The sequence below is a fragment of the Nakaseomyces glabratus genome, chromosome G (genome assembly GCF_010111755.1).
Source record: "Nakaseomyces glabratus chromosome G, complete sequence".
NCBI lineage: Eukaryota > Fungi > Ascomycota > Saccharomycetes > Saccharomycetales > Saccharomycetaceae > Nakaseomyces > Nakaseomyces glabratus.
Genome location: NC_088957.1, coordinates 610,291 through 634,632, shown reverse-complemented (window position 1 = coordinate 634,632; position 24,342 = coordinate 610,291). Strand labels below are relative to the sequence as shown.

Genomic DNA, 24,342 nt, shown 5'->3' with positions numbered 1-24,342 from the left:
GAGGTGTTCAAAAAGAATAAATATAATAGTACCTATAAATAAGTTAAATAATTGAATAAATATCAAAATAAATAAACCAAACAAATATATGTGGAGTGTAATATCGAAATAGCAGCTGTATTGCTGTTTCAGGATCATTAATCATGACAAAGTGTATTTGGGGCCATCACCACCCTCGGGAACAACCCACTTAATTTCCTCAATTGGTGATTTAATATCACATGTCTTACAATGAATACAATTTTGAGAGTTAATTTTAAATTTCACACCAATAGGAGAAGAAGGGTCTTCGATAAACTCGTATACACCTGCGGGGCAGAATCTTTCCTCTACACCTTTGAATTTTGGATAAGACTTGGTAGCGTAAGCTGTTAGATCTTGATTTGGAACACGTAGATGGCTTCTTTCATCTTCATCATGATATGTACCAGTTCTCGAGACAGAGGTCATTATATCAAATGATAACTTGCCATCCGGTTTAGGGTAGTTGATAGGTTTGTAGTCTCTCGCATCGCCAGTAACGCTAGCATCTGATTTGTGGAATTTAAAAGTCCAAGGAACATGCCCTCTTAAAATATATGAATCAAGACCTGAGTACATCATACCACCAAGGCCCCCGAGTTTTGAGGTAAAGGAAGGTCTAATGTTCCTCACGATGCTCAATTCCTCAGTAATCCATGAGGACTTTACAGCCTTTTCGTAGTCGACTAAATCAACAACTTCTTCATCAGCCAGACTTTCGACCTCTTCAATAGGTGTTCTATCTTTGAGAGATTGAAATATACTCTCAGCAGCAAGTAAACCAGATTTCATAGCGGTATGAGTTCCCTTAATTTTAGGAACATTCATAAATCCGGCAGAAGCACCTACTAGAACACCACCTGGGAAATGTAGTTTTGGTATAGCCTGTAGACCACCTTCATTTAAAGCCCTGGCAGCGTAAGATATACACTTGCCTCCTTCAAGAACATTCGCATAAAAAGGGTGATGCTTCATCTTTTGAAATTCCTTGTATGGGGAAACATATGGATTTTTGTAATCCAGGCCGACAACTAGGCCCACAGCTACCAGTCCGTCCCCAAAATGATACATAAATCCACCACCGTAGACGCTGTTAGATAATGGATATCCCATCGTGTGCGAAGCAAATCCTTTTTGAAATTTCTCCGAAGACACTTCCCATACTTCTTTGATACCAAGACCATATGTCTGATTTTCTCTGCCATGTCTCAAATTATATTTATCTATAACCTCTCCTGTCAAGGAGCCACGACAACCTTCAGCAAACACAGTTGTTCTAGCGTGGAATTCCATACCTCTCTCAAAAGTATCCTTTGGTAAACCTCTTTTAGAGATACCTAAATCCTTTGAAGCTACACCAATGACATTGTTACCTGAGTCATCGTATATGACTTCCGATACAGAAATTCCAGGATATATTTCGACACCAATCTCTTCTGCTTTCTCAGCTAGATAACTGACAACACGGTTAAGGGACACAATGTAATTACCTTCATTGACCATGGCAGGTGGTTCGGGCATTGGAAGACCGATACTTCCATTCAATAAATATTTCAATTGGCCTTTTGTTACTGGAGTTGCGATATCAGGTGGTAATGGTATACCAGAGCCATCCTCATTGTAAAATTCACTTTCTGGGAATAATTCTCTCCATACTTTAGGTTCCAGGATTGCACCGGATACAATATGTAGTCCCATATCACTAGCTTTCTCTAGTACAACCACGCGTAAGTTACCGCTGCCATGTTCATTATCAAGTTGCTTCAATTTTATAGCGGTGGCTAAACCTGATGGCCCACCGCCTACGATGCATACGTCCACGTTATCAACAGCTCTTTCCTGAGTCAAAATGTCTCTTTGCTCCTGGGATAAGTTTTTAAATGCTACTTCTTCGGATGCGCTTGTGGCCCGTGTAGTGGAAAACCTCTTGGACAATTGGACATTGCATGTTCTTGCTAGTCTGTTATGTGATCCAAGTGTGATCGCTTTCAAAGCGTTTCTGTTTCCTTTGTTTTGATGTTTCAGTATTTGATGGACATACCTCGTACCTTGTCGTCTAAGCACAGAATTGTTCTTAACCCCTAGTCCCAGCATAGTTATCACGTCCTATGAGCTCTTGCAATCTTCTTGATGTGAAAGTTGTAGTATGATTATGGTCCTTGTGTTGTGTAGATCTAGGATGTGGCTAAAATAATAAATACAGATTAATTTAAGAAGTTATTGCTATAGTACACAAACTACTCAATCTACGCAAATCGCAATTCCAAGTACTACGAAAACTAATGCTTATTATATATATACAAATAGAGGAATACTTGTGCATCGTAATTCGTTCGATTGTTTAAAGCTAATTATTTGTCAATTAAAAGTAATGAACTGAGGAAATTTGCATTGTAGAAGCTTCATAGTATGTTAGCAAGCTAGAGTGAAAAATGTGTAGCCAAACAATTATCTGTTTAAGAAGCTGCTAGTCAGGAGACTTTACTTCAGAGAGGGACAGGGAGAGGGAGAGGTAGAAACACAGTGCTTCGATTGCAAATATCATTATGTGCTAGATGTGAGTGACGAGGCATATTAGATAAACCCTAAGTGATGAAAATAAAGAGGGTCATCTGTTGCCGTTGTGTAAATTGCAAGAATAAACCGAAATAACCACAGTGGAAGACTAGGCCAGTGCTGGAAGCTTTTTAGTGTGTAGAAGGACCATTCAAATACTGTAGTAGTTGAAAATTAGCACGGCTCCCAAAAAGATTTTCCCTGACAAGAAGTGATCCCGGCATCGCTGTCCTTACTATCAGGGATCACATTGTAGTCATGCATTCGCAAAATTGCAATTGTAATGCCGATTGGACAAGGAAGCCCCCACATCACGAAACAACTTCAGTCTAGAGTAGTAGGATTTATATGGCCATTTTCCGTGGGAAATATCGTTGGGTCGATGACCTTGTCTTCAAGTGCTCCTTATCAGTTAATCCGAACCGAACAGCAAAATCCGTTAAAATCATCAACCGTTCCCATGACTATCACAGTGATAAACCTAGACTTCAACAACAGCGAACAATGCAATTACATAGGCACAGATACTTTTGTCGAGGATCAATACGAAGAATAATGATTGCAGAGTTTACTCATATATAATAGGATACTACAAGACTGCCTATGCACTTTGTTGTTTTTTTGAGAGAATATGTCATGTGTGTTCTTGGATTAAAACTAGTGAAAACTACTATGAATATAAAGTTATAAACGCTTCTTGCACTTGCTCCAGTAAAGATTAACTAGGAAAAGTCTTATTGACAAAAATGCCAAGCATCTGTAACAGACGTAATATAGGAATGCTTAATTATCCCATCATTGTCGAAAGGTGGACATAACTACAACGTAATTTAAACAACGTAAATATACTTCTGACAGTGGAAAAGTAAACCATTTTGTCACAAGTATATGAACCGCCCTGAATAATAAATACTATGCGATGATGTGAAAGGTATTAAATAGGCAAGAATAAATGAGATGTGTTAGAGAACAGAAACAGAAATAGAAACAGAAACAGAAACAAAAAAGAAACAGAAACAAAAAAAATTAAACTATACGCCGGTCTTCAACTCATTATATTTTCCAAGTCTTCAAGTGATAAAGACTCGGGTGGATCAATATCGCTAGTTAAAAATCCTTCCCTAACAATTTTGAACCACATTGCGTTAGCAGGGTGTTCATAACTAAAATTATTTGTGCAATAAATGTTTTTTGGTGTAGATTCATCACCTGAAGGTGTTGTAATGTTCGATCCTCCAGAAGAATCGGAAGAAGTGGAGGAGGTGGGTGACTTACCACCTGCGGACCCTCCTATACTAGAGCTGCTTCTTGATACGCTCGGTGTGCTTGCTTGTGAAAATTCAATAGGTAACTGAGTACTAATCACCTTTTGAATAGCAGCTAAAGCACTTGCCGATGCTTGCGATGAAGATTTGAACGAACCTCTAGATGCAGATCTTGATAATCTTGGAGCAGCTGCTGCAGCTGTGATGTAATTACTACCGCTGGAGCTGCCACCTTGCGCACTATGCCTGATAGCGTTTAAGGATAAATTTGCAGATGGTTGACCTCCAGAGCTACTGTTCTTGTCATTCCCATTGGTAGTTAGTCTTTCACCGAGTTGCTGAAAGCTTGCAGAACTTGAAGATGATTTAATTTTCTGTTTTTTCGAAGCAGGACCGGAAACGGTTTGGTTGTCGGTACCATTTTTAGTCCCTGTCTTCAAGTTACCCTTGGTGGATTCATCATTCTTGTTCATTTTCTTGCTAATGTTCAACTTTCTTGGGGTAGACGTTGGGCTTAAGCCATCAAGCTCGTCAACAGCGGGGCTCAGATTCACTGAAACTGGAGACGTTGAGTAAGGAATGTTGAAATCAGGACTGAAAGTAAATCCGTTATTCATATCCTTGGAGAATGGCATGGCAGCTGGGTCAACAGACCCATTGGAATGAATTCCACTGTTAATGGAGGTTTCGCTGCTGGAGCTCATGTCAGTTAATGGAGAATCCGCACTCAAGTCTATAGAACCAGCCTTTTTCTTTTCTGCGGATAATCCCATCAATTCCTGCTGCTTCTTTAGTTTTTCAGAAGCAGCTAGGGCGTGTTCCTTGTAGTTCTCTGATAAGATACCTCTGTACATATACAGCATTCTTCTTGGTGAAGAGTTTGACCATTCTCTTGACAATGCGTACTTCATTGTCTTTTCACCCTTTTCAGTCTTTTTAACGTAAGCGTTTAGTTTAGCTGAAATCAGGTTAGAAAGTTTTGTTGACAAGTTGGACATTTCTGGATGTCTGGTCAATAGATGGTCACAGATCTGCTTAACTGTCATACCTTGTTGGTCGGCATCGATTTCCCACAGAATCAAGAACACGGCATAAAGAACGTCATCATCCAAAGGTTCAGATCTGTCGGTTGGTTTAGGCCTTTCACCTGTTACAGGTATCATTTTTGATAGTTCAATCATGATATTGTTTGGACCTGCATTTGAGGATGATCCATTATTATCCTTTGAATTGTTAGTGCCGTCCTTTTTCGAAGAATCTTTCTTCTTGTTTGAAGCGGTAGCCTTAGCATTTGCTTCTTGCTGTTGTGGAGTGATCAAATTATTATTTCCATTCTTATTTTTAATGCCATTACCCATGTCGAGACTAACTGGTGATAGACCCAAGGACATCGACATTGACATAGACATATCGGTTCCATTGCCATTACCTGAATTTATCCCTGACATCAGATCATTAGTAGAATGGTCTAATAGCTGAGAATTAATACTATTAGGAGAGTTGTTGACATCGTTTGGATCAATGCTCATTCCCATAGCCATGCCCATAGGTATGTTCATTCCCATGTTCATACTTATGTCCGAGGTAGTGGACAATGGACTCATCAGAGAGGTTGGTTGGAATACTGGCGAAGTAGTGTTGTGAATCAGATCAGATTCCATGTTTGGAATCTGCATAGGTCTTGAATTAGCCAAAGCCATTGGTAGATGCTATTCTCTGAATCGATCCTTCAGTACTATTCCTTATAATTTGGATATAGCTCAGTTGTCACACTACTATAATAAATAAGTGTATATATTGTTGTTGATTTTTTCTTTAAAGTTTCGAATTCAAGTGAAGAATTGGACGTTATTCAAGAAGATTCGAAACAAAAAAAGCAAAACAATATAAGTTTTCTTATGGCAAATAGCAATAAAAAAAAACAGGAGACGAAAATAAAATAAAATAAAATAAACCTTTAATATTCCAGAGACGAGGGGGGTGGTAACTGTGTTCTAAATTTAAAGAAAGAAAAACAAATATGAATTTTGTTTTTTCTTCTGAATCACAGTCTTTCTTTCAACTTTATAGTATTATTCCCAAATAGTAACCGTTAATCTTGAATGATTCTTTTTTTAAATTGGTTAATCCTTGAAATCTGAAATATTAACAGATACAAAAAAGGATATCGATAAGGAAAAAATAGTTTGTTTGGGGTTATTATTTTTCCTCTATTGTAAGAAGAAAAAAACTATTGAGTAAAACTGCTTGTACTTGGAAAATTAGCTAAAACCTCCAAGCTAATTAATATTATTATTATTAATTCTCTTTTTTGATTTGTTTGTGAGAGGAGGAGAGAAAGGTAATGTCAAGTGTGAAATTGAAGAAATCTGGATATAGAAAAAAAAGTATGGAATTGGGAAATTTTACCTAGTAATTTTCTAACCAAATAGAAAAATAGTAGTTAAAAAAAATGTAATAAATGTCCTTTCTGTGATGATCTTTTTTTTTTCAACACTTTAATTTATGTTAAGAAATACTTCTTTTGAAATAAAAAAAAAGCCTAACTAAATAGGTTTTCGTTCTTTTTCTTTGTGGATAGGTGAAAGTATTTTCAACAAAAAAAAAGGTTTTAAAAAAAAAACTCTTGTGATATTCCAGATTTAAACAAAAACTCTGAAAGTTGATTCTTCTTCTTCAATTTGATTTATTAAAATAAAAAACAAAAGAAGAGAGGTGGGGAGATGGGTTAGGAGAATAAATTTTTTGAATCCTTTTATTTCAAATAAAATTGAAAGGAAAGATTTTCAAAAAAAAAATCAAAATTATGTTTAATAATAACAATAATAAAATTGTGTTTTTCCTATTGCAGAGATGTAATATCCAGGGAATAAAAAAATAAGTATAGATGAATCAGCAAATCAATTGCATAAAAGATTAAAAGAGAAAGAAAACAAAAAGACTCAAGAAAAGACTCACGGCATGGAAAGGATTTATTTCACCAGAAAAAAAAAAAAAAAATTTTTTTTCTCTTCCAGGAAAGAAAAAAAGGAAAACATTCGTGATGGAATACGTTTTCTTGTTCAGTTTATATACGATTGGGTTAGGAGGGTGTATGAGCGGTAAAGAAGAAAAAAGTGTGTAACAAGGGGGGGGGAGGAAGAATATAAAGATTTTCACTTTACATCTGAGTGGGGGGGGAAGGAAGGTGAGTACGGCGGTAAAGCACAGAAGCAGCCGTGAGGGAAGAAAGAAAGAAAGTAGAAAAAAAGGGGTGGTGCAACAGATCATGTTAAGAAACTAGAAACAAAAATTCCCTGATTAGGAAATTCCTTCTGCACATCAAGCTATTATCTTCTATAATTAGGTTTTACATAACGAATCCCGCTTGGAAGGATGCGCAGTAAACGGGCGGAGGTCTGCTTTACCCCCCCCCCTGATCATGCAGTAGTCAGTACAAACCCCGTACAACATTTGATTAAAGAAATAACACTACTTTGACTCAACGAATCTCCGAGAAAAAAAATCTTAGAAAAGCAGGCACTTGAGACATTGCTTAATAGGAACATGGAAAAAAACAAAAAAAATAATTAAAATAGAAGACTTGAAAGTTTATCAACCGAATAAAACTAAACTAGAGATGTATGGGTGTATTCGTAGTCGAAAACAACAAAAAAGCAGTCACAAATAGTTTATATAACGCATCACGGTATTTTGGATTTTCTTGCAATGTGACCATAATACGTACACACCGATAATAACAAAGCCTCCATCCTTTAACTATACACCTAATGCTGGGGATATCGCTTCGACCTACACGGATTTCCAGATTCTTAGACCTCTGACCCACTCATGGCCGTGTGAAGAAACGTCATGAAATGTGGAACGGGAAAGCCCCCCCTCCAACGCGCGGGGCGGGGCGTTTTGCATTTCATCTATCCATATAAAAATGATAACGTGTGAGTAGTAAGGGGAATAATGTATATAGTCGCACAGAGAGTAACTTATTTGACTTTCTGAGTGGATTAAAAAAATAGAAAATATATTACAATGTCTTCGTCGGTGCCTTATGACCCATACGTGACTCCTGAACAGGATGAGACCAATGAGCAGTCGCAATCCAAGGCTGCTGCTTTGAAAGCTGAGATTGATGATACAGTTGGTATTATGCGAGATAACATTAACAAAGTTGCCGAGCGTGGTGAGAGGTTGACCTCTATAGAGGATAAGGCGGACAATCTAGCCATCTCTGCGCAAGGTTTCAAGAGAGGTGCCAACAGGGTGAGGAAACAGATGTGGTACAAAGATCTAAAGATGAAATTCTGTCTATTCGTTGTGATTATATGTCTGCTGGTCGCAATTGTTGTGCCAATAGCAGTTCATTTCAGTTGATATCTGTCTGTCACACTTGTTAAACTGCCCACGCATTGTATTTTTTGCTAAGCTCATAAGACCAAAAAAAAATTAAAATCTTTCAATAGGCATGGATGTGCTTGTTAACTGTTTTTAATGAGGTGAAATAGAGTATTTCTCAAAAAGAAAAAGAAAAAAAAAAGATAAATTGTGGGGCGGTAGACGTCTCTAACACTCGGAAACTCAAATTGGATTTCAGCATTCTTTACCCTCTAATCACAACACAATAGCATACAAAATAAATTTCCCTTAATATTATATCCGATGACTTCCTTTTTTTTCCTGAGTTTTAATCAGTTACAAAGAGATAAAGCTGCTTCTCAATCAATAAAACCATGATCATATCGAGTTGAATCTAGAGTTTGCAGCTTTCCTCATTCTGTTTTCTTTGGTGGCATTCAAATATAAAAGAAAATAATAAAGAAAATAGAAACCACCTATGCTATTGTGAGATTTTTTATTTCCTTTTGTTCTCACTACACTTATTCTTTATTTCTATCTAATAAAAGTATGTGCAAAATTGTATAATAGAAAAAATAATATAGCTTTTTCGCTACCTAAATATTTCTGTGCATAGTAATAATACATTTTCTTCATAATTTTCTTAAAAAAGACGCTATTAAAACATAACAAAGTATAGATTTGTACTTAAAGGAAGAAAAATAAAAATAAAAGAAGCTGAACAAGAAATGTATGCGTAATTTAAAGATCATTGATATTATTTTAGCATAATCACTGAGATAATGTCTCAATTTCCTTCACTAACGTCATGTCTTCGGGAATATGCAACTCAGGAATAGCAATTTCTTTCGAAGTATCGATTTCACATTTAACGATGTCAGAATCAAGTCTGAAAATTATGTCACTATTCTTTGATGTATCTTTCTTTGTCTCTTGAGCCCATGATTGAACTTTTTTGACCACAATATATGGCATCGGTTTCTCGTCGGAACTTGCTTTTTGTTTGGCTAATAATGCATGAATTTGGGTTAAATTCAAGGCAAAACAATACTGGCAGACTACTCTTAGCTCCTCTACGGAGCTTATACTCAACTGAAGCAATTTGCTCATCTGGCTAGTTTGACGTGTACTATTTCTGCAATTCGATAGCTTCAATTCTTCACAGTACTCTAATAATGTATCCAAATTCTTCTCCAAGATTATACCTGTTTCGAAGTCGACACTAGGTATCTTAATAAGGACGTGGTTTGCAACGTTTAGATTCAGATATTGTATTAAAGTCTCTATAAGTTTACCAAATAGTGACTTTTCTATGGCACTGGTACCCATTTTACTTTGAATATACTTTATTTTCTGTTGCAAAATCTTGAAACTGATTACATTGGAGATCTCCACACTAGCAAAGTCATTAAAAAGTTTATCGTTTTCTCTAAACATATCATTCAAGATACTCAAAATCCAAGATCTCAACATTTTAGACAAGTCATTCTCATAGTCTGCCAAAAGTTTAGACAAGCTCTTTGAAGTCTCTTTTCCTAGACTAAACTCAGAGTTCCTCAATACTGACAAATTGGTAAACGCGACCGAAAACCATTGGAAACCTGACTTGAGTTTCTTATCATATGAAGATTCTTCAATAACATTGCTGTGGATGGATTCAAATAGGGTGGAAATAAATTGCTTTGCAGATAAAAATTGTTTCAGTTTTATCATCTCACCTAAGATAAAACTGATGGTACCAAAGGAGCCTTCAAGCGTTGCAAATTCCTCCTTCATTATTTCTTTGACAATCAAGTGATTGTTTCTAAATATTTGTAACAAATTGTAGTCGTTTGGTCTACAGTTGTTCTCATTGTCGTTAATATTTTCATATTGTGACGAATGTTCAATACCAAGCCCAGATATTATTGTCCGGCCGGTCTGGAAGTGTGCGTCCTCTAGCATAATTTTGTCTAGTGATTTGATATTGTTGTGTACTTTTTTAATGTTAGTCAAAGTTGAATCCACATCTCCTTTTGATTCTTTGAGGTCCTTGATCTGCTTTTCTTGATTCGAATGTTTTATGATTATCTTTTGGGCGTCTGAGTTCAGTTGTTCCGCTTTCGCAGAAAGGTCTGTGAATGTTAGAGACTTTTGGGTATCAATGACACCGTTAAACTCATCAAGCTCTTTAATAATCTGATTGTTTGATGTCATACTGTCGTGAATATCCTTAACTATGGAATGCAATTCCGTATACGTAACACCGTTAATTTGGGTAACTTCAGATTCAGATCTTAATTTCAACATCAAAGATCTCGCTAGCATAGATCTAGATAAAGCTTGAATGGCTTGGTAATTCTTTCTAAAATATCTATACTGAGTTTTATGTTTGTACCCTCTGATATAGCTCTGTATCATTATTGAGGCCTTGTTTCTCTTCAATTCCTGTAAGTATCTTTGAGCAAGCACAGTTCTGAACTTACATTGAAGTAATATTATATCATCTAGCTCTTTAGCAACTCTGATTCTAACTCTGTATGAACGAAGAGTAGCCTGCATCATTAGGGCAAGTTTCGTCTTCAGTTGATGTTCAACATCCAATCTTACCAGTTTGCTACGAATTCTATTTTGGAGGTCTCTAACACAGTTAACTATTTCAAGGTACCACGTTCTTATCTTATACGCCCGTATTTTCTTTTGAATGGTGATAGCAATTCCCTTCATCTTTTTCAATCTTAAGGATTCCAATTCAGCTAGAACACCTGATTTGAAGAAGATTTTTGTTTGACCAATTTGACATTTTTCATGTGACAGTTCTGTGGCGCCAAGAATTTCTTTGCAGAATTTGATGCTAGATTCTGCGTTTGATTCAGAGGAAGCCACATCACTCCAAAGAGTGGTATCTACCAACATGTAATACCTATCAATAAACTCCTGGAAAGACCAGCGTGATGGAAAACCAGCGCAAGAAATTTTAATAGTTTCAAGAATACCACATGCTCTTAGTTGAGATAATACCATACCATCATCAAATTCCCAGGCAACTTTCGAAGAGTTGGGTTTAACACATCTAATATAATGTACATTTGTATTATTGATGATTTCCATTAACTCTCCCAATGATTTCTTAAACATGAAACCTAGAGTAGGCTTCTTGTTAATCAACTTAGGCCTTGATATACTTGCTGTTTGGGGAGGTGGTGTGCTAGTCTCTTCAGTTGGCTTCGTTAATGATATTAGAGTATCATTTTGCGAGTTTTTCAGTACATTCATTAACGACTCTGATACAGTGTCCCTATTCTTCTCTATAAACCCTTCAACATCATACTCAACATTGTCTGCATAATGACTAATAACAAACTTGGTTTGGCCAAACTTGGGTTTGCTGAAAACCTGGTTCATTGGTGGTTTGTCGAGCGTTTGGTATAATTTTTGGGTCCAAGATTCATCAGTACCAGAAGGTAGTCTACTTTCTTCATCTAGTAAAGATAATATACCTAGTCTATTTTCAATTAAATCAATGCAAGGTTGGTTATCGTTAAATTCAATAAATGACCATTCTATCTTTTCGCGAACGTACTCTTCTTGTTCGAGTTTGAAGACATGCTGATTAAACTCCTGCTGCAGTTTTTCATTTGCATAATTGATACAGAATTGCTCGAAAGAATTCATTTCAAAATGTTCAAAGCCGTATATATCCAAAACACCAATGAATGATCTTACTTGATCAGATACTTCAGCACCGTGCAGCATAGTATTTATCTGATTTACTAGCCAGTCAAAAAGTAGAGAATAGATAAACTTGGATACAGAATCTCTGACAACTAGCGCTTGTTCTTTCTTCAAATTAGTGACAATTTTTTCTGATCTAGTGGTGATCTCCTTTTTAGTTAACCATTTCGAAAACTCGTAAGGGTCCAGTCCTAACAACTCACATGCCAATTTTAAGTTTGGTTCATCTGGTGAAATAGAAGATGATGTACTACTTTGCTTGATTTCAATATTACCAATATGCAACAAACCTGCTAGAATTTTGAAAACTTCCATTTGCAAAGAGTCGTTGATACCAATAACAGATAGCGCAGCAATGGTATCTTGGAACTCTTGTGCGTCGTCAACACCATCGATTCTTGGATCACTGCCTTGATTCAAGTAATAGAACTGTTCAGGATTGGAGATACACAACTCTTCTTTAATAGCAGCTGGTAAACCAGCAAGTAGTTGATAAAATATGTGGTAATTTCTTTCGGATTGTTGTTGAAACACTAATCTTGACCTCTCTAAAAGATATGTTCTTATTTGAGCACCAATAATGTTTTTCTTGGCATCAAACATTATTTGCAAGTATTTACCAAATCTTGAGGAGTTATCGTTTCTTATTGTTTTGGCATTACCAAAGGCCTCCATAATTGGGTTAGTTGCTAGTATCTTTTTTTCTATATCAGACATTTCAGAGACTACTGCTGCATTATTGTCATCTAATGAAGCAAAATATCTCATGATATATTTAGCGGAGACTGTTTTACCAGCCCCAGATTCACCGCTGACCACAATAGTCTGGTTTCTACTCTGAGAATCCATCGTGGTATATGCATCGTGAGCAATGGCAAACAGATGGGGATCCAGCTCCTCACGCGATGTTATCCGAGAGTATTTCTTGATCATATCATTGCTATATAGTTCTTCCATTTGGGCAAATGGGTTTGTAGCGACCAGCACAATACCGGAGTATGTGTATATTTCTTTATTCATATATCGTAGTTTAATAGCATGTAGAACAGCTGGTTCATTCAGATATGATAATGTAGTTAAATCTTGAGTAGATTCCCTCGAATGCGGGTTACGTAGTACTGGCATGGGAGATCCCTCATTTGAGAGACTATCGTTGTAATCTATTGAATCTGTGTCCAGGTCAATGAGGCTTCCGTCCTCTAATGTGAATTGTAAGTGGTACTTCCCATCACGAGGTTCATTCTTACTAACTTCACAAGGAATCCATCCATTTTCGGATGGATACCAACACCTTGTGCCTACTTCGAATGTCATAGTAAAAGTTGTTTATGATATAGCTCTTCTTGTGAGAATTCTTTTAGATATTATCCAGTTGATTTCTCTATAGTTGGACTTTATTGCTCTTTGTTAACAAATCGGGATATTCTCAAAGTTGTGAACGATATATATATGTGCGAGTTGATAAGTTTGTGGTTGATCTTTGTTTTGTTATTTTGTTATTTTGTTATCCTGAATCCAATTTCTCGATTATACTTTAGTCGTTGATCTGTTGATAAAGTAAGCTAGAGAACTGATATATGCGTAGATTCTAATAGATGTATCTGGGTGGGGGGGATGAAGGGATGATGAAGGATTGTATAACAGTATGTGAATGTCGCTAGGATGAAAAATTTTCCCTGTTAGAAGTTCTGGAATCAAATCCCGTTCTTGCGCTTGTTCAACTGGCTCTTGCAAGAAGCTCTGACTAAAAAGAGGTTGTCTGTTTCTTTATTATTGAATCAGCGTATAGAAGAGATGAGGGAAAGGGCAATAACTGTAGTAGCTCTACCTTTTCCGCTTGCCTTCTTGTGATTGTAGAAGCAATTCAGTGGTTTTGTAACACCAGTTCAAATGGACAGGGGTATTTGTCGATGGGGCAGAAACAGAGAGAAGGAATAGTAGTAAATGAAGAAGTGAAATATTGGCAAATTTTACCAGAGGAAGATATTGTTTACCGTTGGATCAATTGCACTAGAGGTGGGTATCGATTTCGCGTAGTAAGAACTTTCAAATGTAATGTTAGTATTCCGCACCGATTTTGTAGCAATTTTTTTTTCTTTTTCACTGCTTTGTTGTTGCTTTCATTCTAACGGGAAATATCAAAACAAACACGAGAAACTGTAGTTCATCACAAGCACACAATTAGTAATTGGCAGAAGGTGGGAGTTGAGACTTCAGGTGCAGGATGATTAATATCTGGGACTCATTTATTCGGATAAACAGTAATCCTGTATTGTATGGCATTTGCTCTGTGTCTGCTGTGTCCGAGGAGGCATTTCGAGAATAATGGGGGGGACCAGCTGTGGGGGTGGGGGGGAGGCAAGGAGGTTGATGTTTCTTATACGCCTGTTCCCATGGTTCTTTGCAGCAGTATATGAATTATTTTCAATGTATTCATACCATTACCTTCTCCCCCTTCTGGTCTGTTTTCGCAAACGTCTTTTGACAGGTGCAATGCCCATTATTAGCTTCAGATAACTAAGTCAGTTTGTACAGGACACTGCAATTAGCGTGTGTTATCGATATCCAGAATAGGATATTGTGGAAACAACTGAGTGTTAATCTAGGGGATGTATTCGTAGCTGAGTGTGTCTAGTAGATTTCTGGATGCATTGCAGCATATGAAATATCGAACCACCAGAGTCTCGATGGAAATGGGCGGTATTGCCCATTGTTTCCGCGCTGAATATCGTGAGGGAGATAATTGTAAAGGTTTCTAATATTAGAAACTAAGAAAATTTACTATAGTCATAAATATATCGTGACATTGGGCTTGAACTAGCTAATTAGCGGTTATCGTGACTATACTTCCGCGTACCTATGTCAATGAACCAATCGAGATACATATTATCCACAGGGTGGACGGTAAAATAACTGTACTTTAGCAAGTTTAATTCCACACTGGAGGTTATTCCTGGCTAAGCTAAGTATGCCTTGAATTGACACTCATTCTTGTATGTATTGTAATCATTGTATGTTGGTAAGATGTTTGTATGTGTGTCACGTGATGGTATGGGATGTATAACTTTTCATCTCTACAAGACTTCTGTAACATATTGCACTTCTAACATATTGCACTTCTAAACTCATAGCAAGCGACTCAAAGGCTGATTCATTGGGATATATGCGGACTGATGGACTTTGTTCTGCTATCAAATAGCCTCATCAGCCTAGCGTAGGGGTGCTAGAGGATTAGAGGTAGGTCCTCATCGGGGCACTCGGGGAACATCACATTGTACAGCATTTCTAAGAGAACCATTTGGGCATCAAGGGCATTTCATAACCACTATAAGGACCCTATTGAATCATCAAGTAGGAATTTTAGGAGTTTTTCTTTGGCGATGCTTTATATTATTTAGAACCTCAAACATCCATTTTTTATACATTTTATTTGGAACACAAGTTTCACTACACCAACGAACATTGAACCTCCAGCCTCTTAACCGAAAGTAGTGGCAAAAGATGGATCTCCTTATACAGAGGATGGAGAATCCTAACATGAAGCACCAACCCAAAATACCCTTTACTGATATTAATACTAGGATACATAGGAACAAGCTCGCAATGAAAAGTGCTAATGAGGAAGGTAGTGGGCAGGATAGCGATTCGGGGAACGATGAAGCGATGCAGGATCACTTGCTAGCTAAGGCAGATGAATCTAAACGGCATGTCAAGAGGGCTAATACAATTGGGATTACACCAAAGGGGAATCTCAACGTGCATAGACCGAGAAGAGGTACTCTAATAATATCTGATGATGAAGATGGGGTAAGCATGCATTCTGCATCATTCACAAATATGGATGATATAAATGGTATAGATTATAGCAAAGTTAATACCAACAATAATTTGAACTCGAACAAGAAAAGGTTGGATACCAAGAAAATATTTGAACCTTATGTTCAAAGAAGCGTGTCTGATCCAAAGAGATCATTTAAGGCAGGTTCCAACACCGATATAGAGCCAAAACTGGGGAATAGTAAGCCTATGATTATAAGGCAAGTAACTGCAAGCAACCTTGCTGCACTTGCAGATGGAAAAAATCGATTAGTCGAGAAGAAAATGTTAAAAAGGCCAACAATACCCGATTACACTTCTGTTAATACAGGCGCCTTCAGCGAGTGTATGTTCAACACAGAACTTGAAAAACAGTATAATAATAATCTTTCAAAGACTACTAAGACAGAAAAGCCAACACCTAATAGACTTGGAGACCAACAAGAAGAGGTGGGCAATGGGGGACAAGCTACTTTGTTCACAGCTGATAAGTTCATAAAATCACCTGTAAAAAGTCTTGATAATGAGGAAAGACCAGAACTGTCAAACGGGCAAAATCAATCTAAAAATCAGAATCAAACGCAATTTCATAAAGAGCATAAAAAGCACAGACATCAGAAATCATTTTCGCAGTCGTACGGGTCCAATGATCAAAAAAGGTTAGTGAATCAATTTCTTCAATCTATCGAGAAATCGGGTAATAATTCTGCCCTCTCATCTAATAACGCTTCAGCATACGGATCTACTCTTTCTGTGGGGAAAAATGGTGTCTTTAACATACCTCAACATGAGCAAATGCCGGACTTGATGGACTATTCATCCAATTTGTCGCTTCAAAGTTTATTGTATCATGATTTAGCTGACCCTAGTGGCTCCAAGAGAAAATATTCGAAAGTTTACTCAAATCCTAACATGAGACCTGGGTCTGCAACGCCATTTTCATACTCTTCAGCATCTTTAACTTCAAATTCTGACGATTCAAGGAGTGCTATTGGTTCTTACAGGTCAGGATTGGCTACTAGCTCTTTTTTTTTCTCGAATGCAAAGCTTACTAGCAAAGAGAAAATAAAAAATAGTGAAATAATAAATTCTAATGCAAATGACAGTAATATGTTTTTGGGTACAAATGAGACCGACTATTATCAGCAACATATCAATTCTCGTCTTACAAAGCTTGAATCTCAGATTAAGAATGATCTTAAGTCTGTCATACTGAAAGATGAATTGGAACTGAAGAATAATATCACATCATTTGATAATTTGACATCAGATCTTCAAAACTTGAAGTCTCAGATTTTAGGGCTTAAAAATACAATAGCCAATGAATACTTGACAGTATTGAAAGCTGATTTCGATGAAAACAATCCTGAATCCTTTGAGTCTCAACTACGTAAAACAGTTGAAGAGAATGTAAAACATTTGGAATTTCTTGAAAATAAGATGTCAGAATGTCAGAGTCAATTAGTTGATCAAAAGGAAACAATGAGAAAGATGGAAAGTCTACTTTACTTGGAAAACTCATTGATGGTGTCCAAGAAGAATACTGGTCTGGCATATAAGTACAGATATATGCTTTACGACATCCTAACATTGGGTTTTTTAGTTCTTATCGGATACTATTTAAAAGCATATTTTTGGAAAGTTTAGTTATACATCGATTCAACCTCTTAACTATGGCCTTTTCTTATTATAGAATGACGTTGCATACCTCAATTAATTTAACGGCATATTATATATCAGACTATTACCGCATGCATCGCTTAAAGTTATATTAATTTAGTCACTACATATATTACATGTTGACTTATAAAAATATATTCACAATTATTTGCATTTTATCTTATTATAAACATTTTGTAGAGATATGTTAAAGCACATCCTTTTATCATCCTACAGCCAATATTATCATTATTTTTGGGATCTCTTCAGTTCAAAAGTGGAGCGTTTTTGGTTAAAGTACCAAGGCATCGCCTAAATATTAAACTGAGAAATAACGACTTGAGATATAAAGGATACTTAGGCAACACATGAACTGAGTTCGATAGTCTCTATGATATAATTGTATATGAAACGTCACAGTTATATGTCAATAAGTATTGATGGTCCAAAATATTGCTTACATCAAGGTCGCCAAAGACAGCATACTACCTGTAAGGGTACATATCAATAGAAGGCAAATCCTATCAACTGCTACAGAAGAATCCAAAGTACAAGCCCCATTACTTTCTAATAATACGATAGTCTGCCTGAAATCACCGTTAACCAAAATATACTTATCCAATACTGACCTGAAGAACCTTGTTACAGAGATGGAGGATGACATTATTTTAATCCTTTATGAACTCAGCTCACCGGCCATGAAGCAGAACATATTTAGTAAAATACGTGTAGGACAAGTTTACGACTTTGATGAAGATACTTTAAAAAAGTTTCCCCAATCTATTCAGGGCTCTTTAAAAGAAAGCAATTTAACCAGTCTCAAAAGAGTTGGAAAAATGAAATATAAACTAACTTATAGGAAAAATTGGGACGTCGATATATTCATATCAAACATAAACAAACTTGAAACAATACGGACCTATCTGATATTTAAAGATCAGTATCCACAATGGAACGAATACCCATGTCTTCAAAAACAACAGTCATTGTTGGTAATGGGGCAAAAACTTTCAGAATCTACAAACCAAGATCCAATCATATTACAGGAGGAAGAAGAGTTGAATCTTAATTATGAACAATCTGCAGAAGATCAACCAAATAATGAAAAACCGGAGATTGCCTTTACTTATGAACCTCAACTGTCTCTTATACAATGCCTAGATTTATATATACTGAAAAGACCGAAAAGGAAAAGGAGTTAATATAGTAGAACATAAACAAAGAGCATTATAATAGTTACAATCAATGAAATTATATAAAGTGACTCATAAATAACAGAGCTCAATTAGCCGAATGCATCTTTCAGCGTTAACTAGCCTAACAAACTCTCACCAAAAGAATTCTGATCGGACTGATTGTTTTGAGCGGCATCTGAAAAAGGATTTTCCTCATTATTTTCAGGAACTAACTTATGTGTGTCACTGAACGGATCCGCTGATGCATCATGCAATTCACCGTACTTACCTCTCTTTTGAGTAGTATCATACATTCTGATAATCTTTTCTTGACCTTCTTCAGCCTGTGAAAATGCAAAACCTCTTTGCTTTTTCATTCTTTGAACTTGTCTTACTTTTCTGATAGCATTCTGGAAATGTTGGACGTGTGGTCTATAGTCGCTAACATTATATTTCTGCATTTCTTGTATCAAATGGTAACTTTCCGGTGCATACATTCTCTTATAATATTTCCAAATAAAGTCTCTGGTCAAGGCAAAGGTAGGTAGAACAATTAGTGTCAGCCAAAATGTTGCAGACCCGTAAGTGTGTTCTACTACACCAAAGTATTCCCTTGAAATTTTGGCATATGGAAAGATCGATCCATATATCGGGAAAAAAATGAGCCAGAAAAACAATGAACCGGGAATAGCAAATAATGTGAACTTCGTCCACTGATTGGTTACTAAAGCAGCTTTACCGAGAACAATAATCACACTCGAAGTATATATAGCTATACCCCACGACCAATGGTCAGCTGTTTCACCGTGTTTTCTAAGAGCAAATCCATATCTATAAAATAGAATTGTACCAACAAAAACGACTGCTGAATGGTAAAATCCATTCACAATCCAACCCCAAAAGATACTTACAGAAAAGAACTGACCTTTTTGTCCAAGCTTGTATAGTTGTGGATATCTTTCTAACAATCGACTGTTAACAAATTGATCAAATACACCAATAACAAACGGAGGCAACACTGTGAAAAAAACATTATATAAACTCATAGTCCATGACTCCATAATTGATTGTCCTGAAAATGCGTTTGCAAAAACATACCAAAATTGGGTCATGTATAATGCTGTATTTTTGTAAAACGAGTATAGAATTGCAACTGAAATTCTCTGATATGACCAAGCACCATGAACAAGTAGTAGCTTTTTTAAAAATCTGAACTGGCCAACTGATATATCAGCAGACCTTGCCGCCTGCATACCTTCCATACCACTAATACCAACACCAACGTGTGCCGCTTGAATCATACTAACATCATTAGCACCATCACCAATTGCCAATAATAGCGAATTTGTTTTTCTTTTGACCATTTTGACAACCAAAGCTTTCTGTAAAGGAGATACACGACAACAAATGACGGCTTTACACATCTTACCAATTGCTAGAAAGTAATCTTCGAGATCAGCTTCGAGAGCAAAACTCAAAGAGTGTCCATCAATGACTAGAGCCAATGTATTCATATCATGTTCCGACAACGAGTGCTCATGTAGTGCAGCCAGCTTCTCTTCCATGTTTCTTCGAGTGGCCTCTTTAGTCTCCTCACTGATAATCAACAAGTTCATATCTTCACTGAGCAACCTACAACTCATACCAATATTAATAGCCGTTTCTTGCTTATCTCCTGTCAAAACCCATATTTTTATGCCTGCCTCTTGTAGAGTTCTGATTGTATCTGGAACTCCTTCTTGTAGTTTATCTTCAATTGCAGTAGCACCTATCAAAGTGAGACCACTTTCGATCTCTTCAGCAACAGCATCCAATTTTTCAGCTCTATGATCCAAAGTTGTTGCAGCATCCATGTATTTCTTATTCCAGGCGTTATACTCATCCTCAGGTATATCTTTTGTAGCTAAACATAACGTACGCAAACCCTCTGTAGCATAATCTTCTAAATGTCTTGTTGTAGCATCAACATAGAAGTTGCCGGTTTCAGACAATCTTTCCAAAATAACAGAATCCGCACCTTTACATAGTAATTTAATGGAGTCATCTGGGAATCTAAAGATAGCACTCATTCTTTTTCTTGTGGAGTTAAACTCACAGATATTCAAAAGTTGATACTCCCTTTCTTCCTCTTCATTAATCAATATAGTAACTGAGTTAGGCTTTCTAATTAGAAACTTATATCCTAACAAGGCTCCACCTTCAACTAAGGCACCTTCATCTGGTGAGGCTGCCTGGTACTTGATAGAACCGTCTGCTTGGAATTCTGGAATCACAGTGTGGCAGGTGGCCAGTAAAGTTAAAAATTCATCAATGATTTTACAGTCATCAGAGTTGGTGGTTAACTGTTTCTTTAAATCATCAAAACTTCTATAACCAACTTCAATACCATCTTCAAATGTAGCTGCTTTATCTTCAGGGATATGTTCAGCGTAACATCTGCCAGCAATTGAACAGGATTTGAATTCCATGATATTCCTTGTCAACGTACCAGTTTTGTCGCTAAAAATGTATTCTATTTGTCCCAATTCCTCAACAAGAGATGATGTCTTGACTACCGTTGGTGTGTCTGTCTCCTCATAATAGAGATCCAAATCGGAACCTATCATAAATGCCTGGTAATATTTAATTAATTCAACCGTAACAAAAAGAGAGATAGGAACTAAATTAGAAAACAAGATCCAAAAAGTCAAGAAATCTTTAAAAAAGAGACCGGCCTTGTTAGTTCCTTGTAAATATAAGTACGACAAATGTTTGGCATCTGCTGTAGACATAATGACGTTACCAATTGATGATATCAAGATTAAAACAACTAACACAGTAAATAAGGCTATAATTTGCATATTAATGACCTTTTCAACAGCAGTTCTTTTAATTGGTGTAGCAGTAGCATTTCTCATCAGTTTGGTCTCATGACCGGTAAAGATAACAATACCAAAGATCCATCCAGTGTTTCTTAGAGTTGCTCCTCTCAGAATCATTTGCTCCGGAGATAATGGTATTTTGGTACCATTCATCTCCAAAGTACCTTCATAAGTGTATAAACTCGAATTTGGCTGTTCAGAACTGATTACACCTTTTATATTTCTTAATTCCCTTGAGTCCATGATTTTAGCAGTTTCAGTTCTTGCTTGTTTTATCTTTAGATTTGTCTCACCGTCTAAATTTGCCGTTTCAATATAACACAAACCTTCTGGCTCTGAAGATGATAGAATGATAATATCGGCTGGGATGGGTTCTTCGGAATTAACTCTAATTATATCACCAACTTTAATATCAATCCATCTCTTTTGAATAAAATCACCTTCCGCTTCAAAGTATATTTCAGCTTTTGAATTGTTCAATTCATTATCCGAACTTGCCCTTTTCAGATCTTCAACCGATTCCTTAATTGCTGATACAATAAGAACCACCATTAATGTACCAATAGTCGTGTATCTATTTGTTGGAGAGACATGTGGGACTTGTTGAATAGCCGAAGTGCATAAAAAGAACAGATTAGCGTACTTTGAGAATTCTTGGAACAAAAATTTTGGCAAAAATGTAGCTGCATTATATTTTGTTGTAGAGATGTGATTATCAATGTATCCAAATCTGTTATTTGATTCTCTATCGCTAATGTGAATTTCCCTTGGTTCTCCAGAGTCTTGCCCGTCAGAAGTATTTTTTCGAAGTAGATATTTATTGAAAAGTATCTTAATATCGAACTTGTTCCGTGATTTCTGGAAATTATCATCCATCTCACCTGTTGATACAGTATTATAATTACTCATTTCAAAGGATTGAGGTTCACTATTGCTTTGAAAAGTGAAAATACCTTTAATCGACCTCCCCATCCGAGTGAACACATTACCTTTATTTCCTATTTGTGTCAAATGTGGTTGATTATTGATACGGTCGAATCTGTTCGTGTTCCAATCCCCTTCACCGCCGTACTCTGAAAATGGGTTGTCATGCAAATCATTTTCAATAGAGTCATTATCTAAATCAATAATTTCTTCAGGAAAACCATGAGAAGTCGTCCGTTCATTTTCCGAAGCTCTAATCTTATTACCATCGTTAAAATCTATGTCAAATAGAGTATCCCCTGTCGGTACTCGCGTCCCTTTCCCCATTCTTGAACTCATTGGTTACAATAGGAATAGCTGAAATTTGGACTCAAAATCGACACAATTGAGTTAAACTTCTCGAGTAGGAGTATGCAAAAAAAGAACCAATATAATATTCAAAATACTTTTTATATGCCAGTTGATGAATTGGTTGTCTTTGATATGAAGTTTGCCAATGCTCCCGAAAAGGACACGATAGAAAACTAAAAATTAAGTCCTAGCAGTTTTGAGAGAACAAATATAACAATTAATCTTAACTTCACTTCAAGCAAAAATATCCACTGATATATATTAACTGATTATCAACTGGAAGACACGAAATGATGTATTCAATCTTAAACTCATCATTCACTTCACTTCACTTAACTTCGTAATTTTCCAAAGTTTTTGTGGGTTTTCCTTCTCGCGCGATTCGGGTTCTGAACAAAGCCCTGATCAAATACGGTCAAAACTCGAGACGATATTATTGATCAGAAAGATGCCAGGTTTCAAGATGAAATCCAATCAAATATAGCTTCTCTATACTTGGACTAATATACAATTAATATAAATATGTACTTTATCTCCCTCGTGCAAATCTGAGTGATTCCTTGCGTAATCCTCTACAAAACCATATTAGGATACGGGGATAAAGCTTTTAATAATAAATAACTCAATTCTTACAGAACAAAACTCCTCTTACTTTTAAAGAGAGAGCAGCAAAAGAATGGTAATGTTAATGATTATGATACTAATAATGGTCTGTGTGCGGGGTATGCCAGTAGACTAAACAGTCCCTCAATGAGCAGCTTCTTGCGGAAGCTCTTGGTGTGCTCTTTCTTCTTCATATTCAATTTCGATCTTTGGACGTCTTGATAGCTTCGCCTTTTTCCTTTTAGGAGTGTTTTCGTCATCATCACTGCTTTCTTCGTCGCTATCATCGCTGTCGCTATGATCACCATTTCCATCTCCTAACCATTGCTCTAGATCTTCCATATCCACGAATTCAGCTTCCCCATCATCTTCGACATATTCCACCTCACCTTCATCCGATTCCTCCTCTTCTTCAGATTCCCAATCTTCTTCTTCTTCTTGGTCGTTTTCATCCTTAAGATGACCCATGACTTTCTTCCAGATCTTCTCATCGACGTTCATAGGCTTGTCACCGTAGGCACCACTCTTTAATCTATCAAGTAATTCCTTCTCGATAGACTTTTCAATCTTGGCGGCAGCAAGTGCTTTTCTTTCTCTGTTTTCTTCTCTTCTCTTAACCTTTGGAGCTACACCAACATAATGTCTTTCCATTTCTCTCATGGCCAGTCTTCTCTCAGTTATGGCAACTTGTGTCAGTTTAGTGAACCTTTGCTTACATTTATGTATAGAGAATTTGTTCCAATACAGCAGGTGGTCATCTATTTGTTTCAAAGCCTTGGAATAATTCTTACTCAGTCTGATCTTCTCCCACCATTTAGCTGGAGTGTGGGCCCTTTCAACAGTTCTTATATATAGATACAGCCTCCCGTTTTCACTTTTCACCGTAGCATACTTGGAGTTTGCCAAGGGGCACGACTGTCTCGAGCACAGCCCAGTGACATTGTACTCATTCCTACAGAATGTTTGACCCTTGTCAGTCTTGACCTTATAAGCGCAAAACTGTTGGTTAATTACCTGCCATACTATTTCGTCACTCATGGCTCT

The 24,342-nt window shown here is 36.6% G+C and overlaps 8 protein-coding genes across 8 annotated transcripts; 3 read left to right on the top strand and 5 right to left on the bottom strand.

The window, feature by feature from the left end:
• Nucleotides 1-141: 141 nt before the first annotated feature.
• On the bottom strand, nt 142-2,115 carry CIR2 (electron-transferring-flavoprotein dehydrogenase; the record flags this gene model as incomplete). The annotated part of the gene is made up of 1 exon (XM_446640.1): nt 142-2,115. The coding sequence occupies one exon, from the start codon at nt 2,113-2,115 to the stop codon at nt 142-144; it is 1,974 nt and encodes a 657-aa protein (XP_446640.1).
• Nucleotides 2,116-3,622: 1,507 nt separating this feature from the next.
• On the bottom strand, nt 3,623-5,542 carry GDS1 (Gds1p; the record flags this gene model as incomplete). The annotated part of the gene is made up of 1 exon (XM_446639.1): nt 3,623-5,542. The coding sequence occupies one exon, from the start codon at nt 5,540-5,542 to the stop codon at nt 3,623-3,625; it is 1,920 nt and encodes a 639-aa protein (XP_446639.1).
• Nucleotides 5,543-7,871: 2,329 nt separating this feature from the next.
• SNC1 (SNAP receptor SNC1) lies at nt 7,872-8,213 on the top strand (the record flags this gene model as incomplete). The annotated part of the gene is made up of 1 exon (XM_446638.1): nt 7,872-8,213. The coding sequence occupies one exon, from the start codon at nt 7,872-7,874 to the stop codon at nt 8,211-8,213; it is 342 nt and encodes a 113-aa protein (XP_446638.1).
• Nucleotides 8,214-8,966: 753 nt separating this feature from the next.
• MYO4 (myosin 4) lies at nt 8,967-13,223 on the bottom strand (the record flags this gene model as incomplete). The annotated part of the gene is made up of 1 exon (XM_446637.1): nt 8,967-13,223. The coding sequence occupies one exon, from the start codon at nt 13,221-13,223 to the stop codon at nt 8,967-8,969; it is 4,257 nt and encodes a 1,418-aa protein (XP_446637.1).
• Nucleotides 13,224-15,410: 2,187 nt separating this feature from the next.
• On the top strand, nt 15,411-17,372 carry FRT2 (Frt2p; the record flags this gene model as incomplete). Its single annotated transcript, XM_446636.1, has 1 exon — nt 15,411-17,372. The coding sequence occupies one exon, from the start codon at nt 15,411-15,413 to the stop codon at nt 17,370-17,372; it is 1,962 nt and encodes a 653-aa protein (XP_446636.1).
• Nucleotides 17,373-17,824: 452 nt separating this feature from the next.
• On the top strand, nt 17,825-18,586 carry SAW1 (DNA-binding protein SAW1; the record flags this gene model as incomplete). The annotated part of the gene is made up of 1 exon (XM_446635.1): nt 17,825-18,586. The coding sequence occupies one exon, from the start codon at nt 17,825-17,827 to the stop codon at nt 18,584-18,586; it is 762 nt and encodes a 253-aa protein (XP_446635.1).
• A 110-nt stretch (nt 18,587-18,696) lies between these two features.
• DRS2 (aminophospholipid-translocating P4-type ATPase DRS2) lies at nt 18,697-22,683 on the bottom strand (the record flags this gene model as incomplete). Its single annotated transcript, XM_446634.1, has 1 exon — nt 18,697-22,683. The coding sequence occupies one exon, from the start codon at nt 22,681-22,683 to the stop codon at nt 18,697-18,699; it is 3,987 nt and encodes a 1,328-aa protein (XP_446634.1).
• A 759-nt stretch (nt 22,684-23,442) lies between these two features.
• On the bottom strand, nt 23,443-24,336 carry MAK16 (ribosome biosynthesis protein MAK16; the record flags this gene model as incomplete). The annotated part of the gene is made up of 1 exon (XM_446633.1): nt 23,443-24,336. The coding sequence occupies one exon, from the start codon at nt 24,334-24,336 to the stop codon at nt 23,443-23,445; it is 894 nt and encodes a 297-aa protein (XP_446633.1).
• Between the last annotated feature and the right edge of the window lie 6 nt (nt 24,337-24,342).